The sequence below is a fragment of the Peromyscus californicus genome, unplaced genomic scaffold (genome assembly GCF_007827085.1).
Source record: "Peromyscus californicus insignis strain IS unplaced genomic scaffold, ASM782708v3 Scaffold_11__1_contigs__length_118956290, whole genome shotgun sequence".
Classification (NCBI taxonomy): domain Eukaryota; kingdom Metazoa; phylum Chordata; class Mammalia; order Rodentia; family Cricetidae; genus Peromyscus; species Peromyscus californicus.
In genome coordinates, this window is record NW_026294402.1 from 32,342,356 (window position 1) to 32,356,358 (window position 14,003).

The 14,003-nt window shown below is 40.2% G+C and overlaps 1 protein-coding gene across 1 annotated transcript in view; it reads left to right on the forward strand.

Annotated features, from left to right (window-relative positions):
* The window catches only part of LOC128121772 (dentin sialophosphoprotein-like), a 133,626-nt gene that overhangs the window by 83,536 nt on the left and 36,087 nt on the right, over positions 1-14,003 (forward strand). Inside the window, exons 19-23 of the mRNA XM_052756763.1 lie at positions 2,205-2,263; positions 3,068-3,092; positions 5,850-5,951; positions 10,280-10,393; positions 10,877-10,918. Coding sequence (XP_052612723.1) covers positions 2,205-2,263; positions 3,068-3,092; positions 5,850-5,951; positions 10,280-10,393; positions 10,877-10,918 — 342 coding nt within the window. The remainder of the gene's footprint in view (positions 1-2,204; positions 2,264-3,067; positions 3,093-5,849; positions 5,952-10,279; positions 10,394-10,876; positions 10,919-14,003) is intronic.

A 14,003-nucleotide genomic window follows, 5' to 3' on the forward strand; every position in this document is an offset into this window, starting at 1 on the left:
AGGCTTTATGTAGATTGACCATTTCATGTCACATAATCTGAACTCTAGGCAAAAACACAAGAACCTGCTTTCTTATGTTTTCCTCTTTGTCATCTTTTCTCAGAGGACTAGGGTATGTTTCAAGAACAAAGAAATGACCATGACATCTGATCAAGAGTTTAACATAGTTTGTCATAATCTTGACAATTGATTTGAAGTCTGCTTGCTCTCCTGTGTCTTTATCCTGCCTGTGCTTTCATTAATAAGTGTTTTAGTAACTTCCTGTGTACTTCTTTTTGCTGAGACTGCACAGTGATGTAGGGAATGTGCTTGGGTACTAGGGAAGTTAGACAAAATGAAAATGTAAAACACAGACATCTGTGTACACTTAAGATTGTTGTGCATGTCTAATGGCATAGAAAGCAAATGACCTCATTCGTTATGTAAAAGGACCATTTTTCATTCAGAATCATTCGTTCCTGGATCTTTGCATCCTTCTAGACCAGTAAGTGGCTAGCTTAGTTGACACAGTGCTTGCTTTCAAGCACAGAGACTTTCCCATTCCTTGACCAATGGAGAGTTCAATGGAGACATGTACACATTTCTGAGGCAGATATAAGACAGTGGATTTTCCAAGTCTAAGAGTACTAGACATTTAAACAAACAAAGTTAACCTACTAGTCTTTTCTGGTCCATTTCATTCAAGATCTACTAACTGAAGTCATACAATTGGAACATTTTAAAGAACAATACTGACCATACTTTAGAAATGGAATCTGAATATGCACCTAGGCCAACACAGGACAACATAGGCATTACTTTTAAAGTTTTAGCTGTCTCTGTGCAACAAATGTCTGTGTGAAGTTAAAATAAATACTTTTAGGAAAAACAGGATCTATCTAGAACAATAGCTTGAGGATTTGTTACAGGGTTTTTGTGAATCTGTGGAGTATGTGAGGGTGCACTGTCTATGGCAGTACATTGTACTGACAACTAGCCTTTCTCAGCATTTACACCAATATGTTAGGTTCACTAAGTTGGTCGGGAACAAAACAGACACGTGCATTGTTTACTTCTTTAATGATGATGCACAGGAATTGAAGAGATGTGATGATGAATAGACCCAAGGTCATGATGTTCTTAGGTGAAAGTGCCAAGGTTGAAATCAGATATGTAGCCCCCTAGTATGAGGTTCCAAACTGTTACCACATACTTATATTTAGGCTATGAGGACATTAATAACCATACAAAAGAGTCCATCTTCTATATACATTTCTTATTTGCTGAAGCAAGTAGAAATCCAGGGGACAGATGATCAGTGTTCTCTGCCTTAATGGGAGTTGGGTAGTCTGAACCTGGACATTCACCTCACAGAATGAATACAAAGGATGACCAGTAAAGAAAAACTAGCAGGAGAAAAAAAACAATCTATGGTGGATCTTTAAATGTAATAATGTCAGTATCTTGCACTTATCAGTAAAGTATGATTATGTATCAAACAGTGAAAAATTTAGTGTCATTACATCATGTTCCTGATACTGCATGAATTTTTCTTGAACAACGTGTACATTTTGAAGATTAAAATTCTATATGCTAGGACTGACAATATGATTCAAAGGATAAATGTATATTTCTTCCAGTGGTTAGGACCTGAGTGGCATTTCTCAGATCCATATGAAAGTAGAAAGAGAGAATCAACTCCACAAACTTGTCCTTTGACCCTTGGACAGATGTCACATAGTATGTATTCTTGTACATACACTTTGTATATGCATATACACAAGCAACAATGAACAAGGAATTTAAAAAATAAGATCATCGTAAATGAATGTAGAATCTGTCTATGTTGATCTGTAGTGGCTGAAAGAGGTTAGCAGAGATCTAGAAAGACTTGAAAATGCTCATAAAGAGATAGAAATCTGTCATTTAACATAACATTTATTTAAGTGTAACCTAATCCAAGATGGATTATTTCACAGTGCATTAGACTCCCTTTATTTAGGAGAACAAAAAGTCTCTACTTCATTTCTCTTGAGGTCTTGCCTTGTTTTCACTTTTCCTAGCAGGGAAATCTGTCTTGCAGCTCTTCAACCATGTTTATCAATTCTGTGCACTAAGGCTAGGCATAGGGACTAAATCCACATGTCACTGTCCCTAGCAACATAAAAGCCCTTGACATATAACAAGTGGTACCATGAGCTGAAAGTAATATCCTGTTCCCCTAGATTCGAGTGAGGAACATCCTCAGGCCTCAGAAGAAGGGTCAAAGTCATCGTTGGTTGTGGTAAGATGACCTTTCCATATTCTAACATAGAAAGGTTACTTTCATGATACTTTATTTTTATGGGCATCAGATCTCAGTAATAAACTGCTCACACACTACAGGTATTAGAGTGTTTACATGGGAAGAGGACACAAGTCACCCATGATACGACACAGCATGAGAAGAAATTATAAAGCATGTCAGTTACCATAGTGGGTGTCAGGAGCTTTTCTTCTTACATAAGATTCCCCTTCAGACTCAAACATGTAGAATAAGCCAACAGGCATATTGGATAGGAAAAGTTCCTGTTTCTTCTGTGAGTGTCTTCTTGTCTTTCTGCTGGGGTCTCCTAAGGTTAACACAGTTGGAATGTGTTTCCCCAAATATTGATGTGGCAAAAGATTCTGGTGTCCGTTAAGGGATATTGAGGTGGTGAGACCTTTAAAGCATGATGTTAGAGTAGATACTTGGGCAACAGGGACACTCCTTGGAGGGATTCATTCACAATACCAGATTCTCATAATGTTTCTCTGCCGCGTTTCAAAGAAGCTTTGAGGAAACCCTCAGTAGAGAACAAAGGGTGAGTTTGCCTGATGTGGACTCAACAGGCAAAGGTGTAAAAATCACTTATTTTTTTCACACAGTAACTAGCTGCAGGGATTTTGTAAGAGAATCACATAACAGACTAATATAGAGTCTTCAAATTGGCTGTTCTTCCCAGTCCTGTTTACAAGCTGTCCTAAGTCACAGGAAAAAAAAAAACAGAGATCTGTGCAAACATAACTCAGTGTGATTTGATCTAAGAGTGTTTTCTCTGAATTGCAGGTCCAGTCAAGGAAGCACAGATACAGTATGTATCTTGGAATGACATTTTTGGATATACTGTAGATAAGAACTCTGCATCTACTTGTTGTCTTTGTCTGGTTCACAACTTCTATTTACTTGTTTATGTACAAATCTTTCTTAATTTTTAAGAAATCATCATATTCCCCTCTCCCATTTCTGTTCAGAACGTCCCCACATACCCACCTGACAACTCCATGCCTCCTCTCTCTTTAGAAAGCAAACAGGCAGGGCGAAAAACAATGAAAGTAATTAAAACAAAGGAAAAAGCACTCACACACACACACACACACACACACACACACACACACACACACACACACACATACACACACACACTGCATATACACACAGAATCAGAAACTATAATATACAAGCAAAAGCTCAGTAAGACAGAAAATGCCCAAACAAAGCAATATAAGACACAAAAATCTAGAAGAACACCATTGAGTTTGTTTGGTGTTGCTCACCTTCTGCTGGGCATGGGGACTGCCCTGGAGTGTGGTTGATACACCATTGGGGAAAAGTACTTTTTCCTTTGTGAGAGCTTGTCAGCTGAAGATAGTTTTGTGGTTAGGGATGGGAGCCCATGTCTACTTCCAACTCTCAGCTCTAGGAGCCTGTCTGGCTTAAACCTACAGGCTCTATGAGGTCATATTGGTTTCTCATTCTTTTCAAAGCAATCTAATGGCAACAAGTTTGTAAACTTAGGTAAGATAACAACAGATATCCCAAGAGACATATCATGGTCCTGTGTATGTAGTTCTCTCATTTACTCTTGTTGCCTTGGGATTTCATATATCAATAAACATCTTTATGTGTTTTCTCCCAAAAGACATTCCAATTACACATGTCAGTTTTGTCAATGAAGAAATCTGAGGTCATGCCTTTCCTACATTACTTGGTTCAGAGCTCATCATAGCCATGTATGCTGTATTCATTTCTCAACATACCCTGTTGCTACAGGAGAACCAACTAGGATAGGGATGTGAGTGACCAAGCTAGATAGCTAGGGACTACAAGAGCAAAACATGTTCCCAGATATTTGGGATGAAAGTGACATTTTTAGAATAAGCTCAAATTTTCTCCTCATGGAGACATGAGCTGTCATTTTGCATGAATCCATTCACCTTTCCAACATATACCCAGAAATAATCCTGCTTATAGAAAACACAAACAGTACCTTTTCTGCCTCAGTGATCAAAAACCATAGATAACATCCATGGATCAGGTGACAGTTATTCACAACTGGGAAAGACAGAGAAAGCTAAGGTGTACTGGGTTTGCGTTTTTTTGCTCTGTCATTGGAATAGCAGGTTTTCATTCAGGAGTCTCTGGGTTTGATATTCAACAGTGCATAAAGTGTGATGTGGACACAACATAGGTTGGTTAATCTGATACTCTAGAAGGGGCTGCATGGTTCTCATGAACTCAATCTCATCTCCAATCACTGGCCAGCCTAGGCCATAAGAAAATGCCTGAAAGACTCACTGAGAGGAGTTGACCATGTGAAGTAGTGGCAGAGGAATGCCATACAATTAAACAAACATTGTTCCCTTACACCACTCCTTTGTGAGGAATGGTGACTTTTTGTAGTAGGGATTGAAAAATAGAACATCTGTCCTGTTCTTTTTTTTTTCTGTCATCTACTTGGGCACAATGTCATTAGTAGGTAACTAACACAGTGCCTTCTGGTCAAAAGGAGGAGATGTTGATTGTCTTCTTCTCTAGTGCCTTTCTGTGAAGGTAATACTAGATATGTCTGTGAACTTTAAAAAGCTGTGTTGTGTAAATGATGAAGCAAGCATATGCTCTTTCCAGAAGTCATCCAAACAGCCTCTCTGGTTGTAAGCATCACCATCCAGGTGGTGGTTCTGGAGAGACCAAGCGCCATAGAGCACCTTTGTGGCACTAGTGCCTGTTACCAGTGTAGCTGAAGGTTTCCTGTGTTCCACCTGCAGGGCCCATGGTCAGTACAACCCTCTCTCAACTGCCAGTCCTATAGCCACTTGGACCCAAGTAAACACAGAGAGCCTTATATTAATTAAAACTCCTTGGCTTTAGCTCAGGCCTACCACTGACTAGCTCTAACATTTAAACTAATCAATAATTCTTATTTATGTTTAGCCACGTGGCTTGGTACCTTTTCTCAGTTCTGTCTTCACATCTTGCTTCCTCTGTGTCTGGCTGGCGACTCCTGACTCAGCCTTCCTCTTCCCAGAATTCTCCTCTCTGCTCACACCGCCTATACTATACTTCCGGCCTGGCTACTGGCCAATCAACACTTTATTTATTAACCAATCAGAGCAACACATTCACAGTATACAGAGCACTATCCACAGCAGACCAGAGCTCTTCCTTCATTTACCTTTTTAGATTCATTAGGTGTGATGTGAGTTCTTAGGAAATTATAGTGCCAAGTGTCAAGAATGCAGAACTGAGCAATTGCATTTTCAATGTGTTCACATGCCTCTTACAGGGATTTGGATGCTGGTCACTTCACACAGTCACACTGCCCTTCTGTTGATACTGTCTCATCCATGTGAATTGAGACCGCACCTATACTGACCATGTCATATCTCCAATAAGTCAACACTGATTTCCAGGATTTTCCAAAAGTGATATTCTGAATCAAATGAGTGTACTCGCAAATCAGTAATGAGATGGAATGTTAAACATAGAACAGTTGTTAGTTCCTTATTTGTTTTTGTTTTTTTAAATGAATTCAGCAGAATTAAACATTCTTGTTTTGATTGCATTCAAGTTGTAGCCATATTGAGGAAGCTAGGCATTCGGAGCTCCGTTACCTCTACAATCAATGACATGTCTGAAACAATGCTGCAAAAGACCTGTGGCACTAATGACGGTACTGTGGAAATTCAATAATTAATTATAGTTATTATCAGTAGTTGTAGATTATATAGTATCCCTACTATAAAGAGAATGAAGAATCCTTGTAGTAGTTTTAAAGTGGAAATTAATTTCTCTAGTCCACCAGTAGAACTACCACCACAGAGCATAAAACCACATTTAAATGCCTATTTTGGTTCTGGTGAAATGATATGAACCAAAGGAAAGCAGAGCTGGTTCTTGTGTGAGGCAGTGTGGCTTCACCTATGGCAGACACTGTGTGTGATTCACTCTCTCTGCTGGTTTTCTTTCAGTCATGGGTGGCGATGATGGGAACAGTACTGAGAATGACTTGTCTAGTCAGACCCACCTGAAAAACACAAGACTCTTACCTGTAGGTCATGGACTCTGGGTCAGATGCAGTGTGAGGCCTTCTAAACAGACAGGAACCATGATGAGACTCTCATGGAATCATTCATTGTTTTTTTCCCCCCTTGATATGACCTAAGCAGAATCACTGAAGGAAGGAAGTGTTCATGTGACTTATTGAAGGGGATCATTCTGTAATGTTTGAGAGTACCTGGCAGCTGGCAGGGAAGGTTGGGTGGCTTCATTTGCAGGAGACGACTTTGGTATGTTGCATCCATACCAAGGAAACAGAATAAGCAGAAGTGGAACTGGACTCCAACATCTAAAGGTTGGCCCTAAAGGACTCACTAACTCAGGATAGGCCCCACACCCCAAAGCTCCCAAACACTCCACATGCAGCACCACCTGCATACTATTCAATCCAGAATACACATAGCCATGTACATTGACCGTGTCCTGCCACTTAATATGGGTCTACTTAGAAAACTGAGAGGCTACAAGAACCCACTCTATTTTATTGCCTCTTTGTCATTTTTTTTCACAAAGGAAGACGGTAAATTCCAAGTACAAAGAAATGACTGTGTTGTGTGGTCAAGAAATTAATGTAGTTTTTCATCTGTGTTAGCAAACCAAAGCCCATGTTCCTGCCGCCTTCTCTTTCCAATGCTTTTATTTATAATTATTTCCTTTATGTGATCACTTATGGAAAACATGCATGTGAAAATAGGGACTGATTGTTGACAAGGTCAATCAGATGAACACATGTCATACAAGAAAAATCTTTGAAATCTTAAAAATTATTGTTTAGGGGCATGTGAATATATAGAATGGAAGAATTTATTTGTTATATAAAGATCAGCCTGTCTCTGAGCAGTAAGTTTTCCCATGTCCCTTTCTATATCTTTTTGAGGGCCAAGGAGGTAACTCATTTGATAAAGTGTTTGCTTTGCAAGCCTGAGGCTTCCATCAATTGGCCCACATCTAAAGGGAATCACCTTCATATGTATGAGGCCTTAATGATATAAGATGATGGCCTTTCTTTATCTTACAACACTTGAAAACTTAATATATCATGTTAATCCATCCTCTGTTCTGGAGTTCATTCGAGCAGGATCTATGGATTCTTAGGCAACTGGAACACTCTAGGGAACAATGCTGGACTTATTCAAGAACAGGCACTATGGCCAGTAGTAGAGTTATTTGTAAACCTTTCTCTAAGTCTTCCAAACCTGAGTCTGTGTGAAAGTAAAATTAATATCTTCAGGATCATCATACTCAGACAGACAGTCAGACAGAATGAATATACATCACACAGATAGTTTGTGGAGACTGCCAATGCAAAAACTTACTTTTATAGAATGGGTAGAATTTCACCAAAAAAAAAAAAAAGGCATTGTCGATATCCCTGTTAATATTCATCTTGATAGGGTGGATTTTTCAGGTGATGAGGTGCTTGCCTTGCTAACATAACAGTTTTGCCATGCGTTGGTACATCAACACACTGGGCTCGAGTCCTGACTAAGGGTGTTAGGGAATGAAGAAAGGACAGACACACAGACACATGTACAGAAAAATGGGGTCAGAGTGTAGGGTTGAGGTGTAAGCTCTGATGCAGGGCATCTACTAACTCTAGCAACCTGAAATTTTGGTGTGTTTGTTAGGTACATCACAAGGGGAATGACTGACTCACTGGCAGGAAGTCTCCATAGGCAAGCAGTCTCAGGCCTAACCTTCCAGAGGAGGAAGATGCAGCTGCTAGTTTTTGTACACACTGATCAGGCACCAGGAAACACTTGCACTTGGACAAGAAGAAGGCTTTGCCAACTTCCAGCCTGGCCTACCTGGGAGAAAGGCTTTGCCAATTTCCCCTGGGCTGTGCCCTTGTCAGTAGTACACACGTACTCAGGACTTCACTCACTCAGGGTTTCTTCTGCTCCTACAAAGAGAGCAGAGGCTCAAGGGGAACCCTCATCTTTGTGGGGCATTACTTGTAACACTCATCTTAAAAGGTCTTGTAATAAAACATCCAGAGTCAGATATTGGAATGAAAGCTGAAAGTTCAGAGAAGCAGAACAGCCAGGTAGGTACTAGCGTACCTCTATGAAATTCTCAGCCTCAAGAGAGCAAGTTCCTGTTTCCTCACACCTTATATACCTTATATACCTTTCTGTGTCCTGCCATATCACTTCCTGGGATTAAAGGCGTGTGTCATCACTGCCTGATTCTGTTTCTCTCGTGTGTAGTCCAGTGTAGCCTTGAACTCACAGAGATCCAGACAGATCTCTGCCCCCTGAGTGATAGGATTAAAGGTGTGTGCCACCACAGCCTAATAGCTATGTCTAATTTAGTGGCTGCCTCTGTCTGCTGATCCCCAGGTAAAGTTTATTAGGAAGTGGACACTGACTTTGTGCTAAGGCAGACATAGGACCCTAAATATTTCAGGGGATCTAGACTGTGTCTCCACAAAATACTTGCCCTCACTGATGGTGGATCTCCATGTTGGCTAGTAAGGGAGAACATGGGGAAACACGTGTACTCAGTGGATCCACACAGCCAGCATTGACAAGTCATCATTTCTAAGATCCTTTTTTTCCTCGAGGCATGTCTATGTGATTAGGCATTAGGTAAAGGAGGGCTTTGGTTAAGGGAATGTGAGACTATCTTGCTCATGGGTACAATATGAACAGAAAATTTTGTAGAGCAGAAACCAGACTCTGAGAAAGGAGCAAGCAAGGTAAAGTACATACTTTGAGCTAGAAAAGCCATTGCCCTTGTCTTAGGCATGTTTAGTCCAGGCAATACAGACAGCACTGAGGGCAGTTGTTACAGAGAAAGTGGTATGTACAGATGCAGTCCATTAACTCGGCAAAGCACCCAGATTCCTGGCCTGTCAGTCAAGATTGAGGGCTTATGCAGGGTTTGTTGACTGAAGGGAAGTATCTTTTCTCTCAGTCATCACGTGACAAGTGTTTCAGAGTGACTTGGAGTCAGACTCCTGGTGAGAGCCTTCTCCTAGTGTGGTTGTCTGATCATTAGAAATTTGCACTGAGAGAGGCCTAAAAATTACTAGTCATGTGAACTAACCTGGTTCCTCATATTGCTTCTACTGAAAGAAATGGTCTTTTTTTTTTTTTTTTTTTTTTTGAGTCAGGGTTGGAAAAGTAGAATAGCAATCCTTGTTTCAGTTTCTTTGTTCTGTCAGATAATTTGGTCTGTAATCTTAAGGTGACTATTACAGTGCCCTCAGACAATAACAGGAGGTAGAGATGGTCCCTTACCAGTGCCTCCCCTTGTTGGTGATCTTATATATTTTACATGGACTGTAAAACATCATGAGGAATGAAAAGTGGTGAAGCAAATAAAAAGGAAATTTAATATTTCAAAAAAAAGAAAGAAAAAAAAAGAAAGAAAGAAAGAAGAAAGAAAGAAGAAAGGAAGGAAGCAACCATTTCCCCCTGATCTGGCAGTGTACATACACTATCTCTGTATCTGACCGTGGCCTCTTGCTGATTTTTCTGGCCTTTGGCAAACCCCACTAAAAATCCCTTTTTGGTGCTAGTGATTTTCTTTGGGGCTTGACATTCATTTAATTTTGTAGATTCATTAGGCTTAATGGGAGTCCTTAGGAAGTCATACTGTCATAGTTTCAAGAACAGAGAAGTGAGGAATTGCACAAATTTCACTGTGTTTACATAGCTCTTAAGATAATTTGGATGCTGGCCATCCTGCACACTCAGTCAAATGCTCTTCTGTCAATACTGTCTCATCCACCTGGATTGAGATCTTACATACACTGACCATGTTGGATATGCTTTAAATGTTCCCTGATGTCCTTGATCTTCCAGAAGTGACATTCTGAATCAAAACAATGTGCTTGTAAATCAGTAATGAGATCAAATGTTTATCGTAGAACAAAGACCAATTTTCCTTTTATTTTATGATTCAGCTAACCTATTTTGTTGTGATGCGTTCTAGTTTCTGCTATACAGGAAAAAATGGGTTTCAGAAGTGCCAAGGTTCCTGAACAGAGTGACATACCTCAAAAAACGACCTTGCAAAAAGTCGAAAAGTCCTGTAGCACTTATGACGGTACTGTGGAAATTCAATAGTGTGTGTTTTAGATTTAAGCAATTTGAATGTATTTGACCTGCCATGTATGTTGGTACACCACATGTTGCCTAGTACCAGTTGAGGCCAGAGAGGGCATTGGATCACCAAGAATTGGAGTTACACATGGTTGTGAACCACTGTGTTGGTACTGGGAATCAAACCCTAGTCCTCTGGAAGAGCAGTGCTCTTAACCACCGAGCCATCTCTCAAATCCCTAGTTTGTTATTAACAGTAGCTGCAAGTAAGATGGTATCTCCTCTGTAAAAAGAACGAAGATGTTTTGCAGTATTTTTAATACGTGAAGTGTTACTTTATCTCATGAGTAGAATGTCTATTGTGGTTCTCAGTGAATGATGTGAACCAAAGAAAAGCTGAGTTTGTTCTTGTATAAGGTAGCAAGGCTTCACCTACTACAGTCACCGAGGTATGAGTCATTCACTCTCTCCACTTTCTTCCTTCCAGACATCGATGATGAGGAGGAGGACACCAATGAAGATGACTTTGGTAAGGAGAACAACCTTCAAAGTGATACTCTTGGTAGTAGTAGGTAATGGTATTCCTGGTCACATCCACCTCTCCACTGACTTCCATGTATCGATGATAGTGATGAGGATGACACTGAGGATGACTTGGGTAAGGAGAACAGCCTTCAAAGCAATGATGTTGGTGGTGGTAGGTCATTCCTGGTCAGATCCATCTCTCTACTGACTTTCATCCAGATTTCAATGGAATGGATGAGGACAACATTGATAATGACTTGGGTAGAAAGACCAACCTGCAAAATGCTGAACTTGTTAGTGGTAGGTAAAGGCATTTCTGGTCAGATCCAATGTACAATCTAGCAGTGATCAAGTTATTCCTTCTGCTTGGAAGGCAGGGGAAGAAAGTCCACTCAAGGGTCCTTCAGTGGACAGAAGTGTCAGCCAGGGTCTATTCCTGAATTGTTGTGTTTCAACTTCTTTTCTCATTGCTATGATGAAATAAGTGACACGAAACAGTTTGATGGAGGAAGGGTTTATTGTGGCTTATTGTTAAAGTGGATCACTGCATCATGTTGGTGGAGACATGGAAGCTGGCAGGGAACGGAGGGCTGTAGGCACAGGGGACAATAGTTACATCTTGTAGAATATTATTTTAGGGTGTGTTACTTTTGTTTATTCTCTGGAACATTTGTTTAATGATGCAAAGCTGTTTTGCATTCTTTTATGTTGCATTTGTTTAACTCTGTGAGGTTGTGTTACTTTGTCTGTCTAAAACACCGGATGGTCTAATAAAGAGCTGAACAGCTAGGCAGGAGAGAGAGAAATGGGCGGGGCTGGCAGGCAGAGAGCATAAATAGAAGGAGAAAAAGAAGAAAGAGCAAGAGAACAAGGAGAGAAGGATGCGAGGGGCCAGCTACTCAGCTGTACACCTAGCAACAGAGTAAGAAAGAAAGAAAGACATACAGAAATAGAAAAGCATAAAAGCCCAGAGGCAAAAGATAGACTGTGGTTGATATATTGTGCACCCCAATAAACTTATATGGGGGTCAGAAAACAGAATAGCTACTATATTAAACATAGGTTTAGGCAGTGGTAGCACACGCCATTAATCCTAGCATTCTGGAGACACAATGGAAACAGCCAGGCATGGTGACACATGCCTTTAATCCTAGGAAGTGATGGGAGGAAGCAGAAAGGTATATAAGGTATGAGGACCAGAAACTAGAGCCTTTTTAAGCTTTTAGCTTTTAGCAACAGTTCAGCTGAGATTCATTCGGGTGAGGACTCAGAGGCTTCAAGTCTGAGGAAACAAGCTCAGCTGAGGAATTGGCAAAGTGAGGTTGGATGTGGCTTGTTCTGCTTCTCTGATCTTTTCAGCATTCACCTCAATATCTGGCTCCTGGGTTTGTTTTTATTAATAAGACCTTTTAAGATTCGTGCTACAATAGACCGGTTAATTTAAGAAAAGCTGGTCATAAACAAGCCAAGCTAAGGTTAGCCATTTATAATTAAGAATACACCCTTGTGTGTGATTTATTTGGGAACTGGGCGGTGGACCCCTCAAAAGAGCAAAAACAAACAACATTAACATTGCATTCACATCCACAATCAGAAGGCAGAGAGTTAACTGAGGTGGGAATGGGGTCTTCCCAGAACCTCACTTCATCCAAGGATGCTCCACCTCTAAAGGATCCAAACCCTTCCCAAACAGCACCACCAGCTCCATACTACATGTTTAAACACACAAAGCTATGGGGAACATTTTACATTCAAACCAGAACACATAGCCATCAGTTTATGTTCTTGTATGAATTATCCACATCATGTCATGAATGTGAATTGTGAAAAAGAAGACTCACTTCCTCATTTATTCCTTCTATTTCATCTTCGTCAAAAGCATCTAAGTACAGAGACATTGTTGTGTTTCTGTTTATCTTTATTTAGTTCCTTAGACTGAATCCCATTTTCTCCTGTGTCCTTGACCTGACAGTTTTCAGTATTATGTATTTTAGTTATTTTCCACATGCCACTTCTTACTGAAACAGAAGGAACATATATCATGTATGGTATAGGGAAATGCAGAGGGGAGGAATGTATATCACTTATGGTATAGGGAATGCAGATGGAAGGAACATATATCATTTATGGTATAGGGAATGCAGATGGAAGGAACATATATCACTTATGGTATAGAGGATGCAGACAGAAGGAACATATATCACTTATGGTATAGAGGATGTAGACGGAAGAAACATATATCACTTATGGTATAGAGGATGCAGATGGAAGGAACATACATCACATATGGTATAGAGGATGCAGACGGAAGAAACATACATCACGTATGGTATAGAGGATGCAGAAGGAAGGAACATGTATCACATGGTATAGAGGATGGAGGTAGAAGGAACATGCATCACTTATGGTATAGAGGATGGATATGGAAGGAATATGTATCACGTATGGTATAGAGGATAGAGATGGAAGGAATATGTATCACATATGGTATAGAGGATGCAGAAGGAAGGAACATGTATCACCTATGGGATAGAGGATGGAGACGGAAGGAACATGTATCACATGGTATAGAGGATGGAGATGGAAGGAATATACATCACGTATGGTATAGAGGATGCAGAAGGAGCATGTATCACATATGGTATACAGGATGGAGATGGAAGGAACATGTATCACATATGGTATAGAAGATGCAGACGGAAGGAACATGTATCACTTATGGTATAGAAGATGCAGACAGAAGGAACATGTATCACATGGTATAGAGGATGCAGAAGGAAGGAACATGTATCACTTATGGTATAGAGGATGCAGAAGGAAGGAACATGTATCACCTATGGTATAGAGGATGGAGATGGAAGGAACATGTATCACCTATGGTATAGAGGATGCAGAAGGAAGGAACATGTATCACCTATGGTATAGAGGATGGAGATGGAAGGAACATGTATCACATATGGTATGGCAGATGCAGAGGGGAGGAACATATATCACCTATGGTATAAGGAATGCAGACGAAAGGAACATATATCACATTAACAAACTCCTGAGATTTAGTTATTGTGCATGTCTAATGACCTAGAAACTGA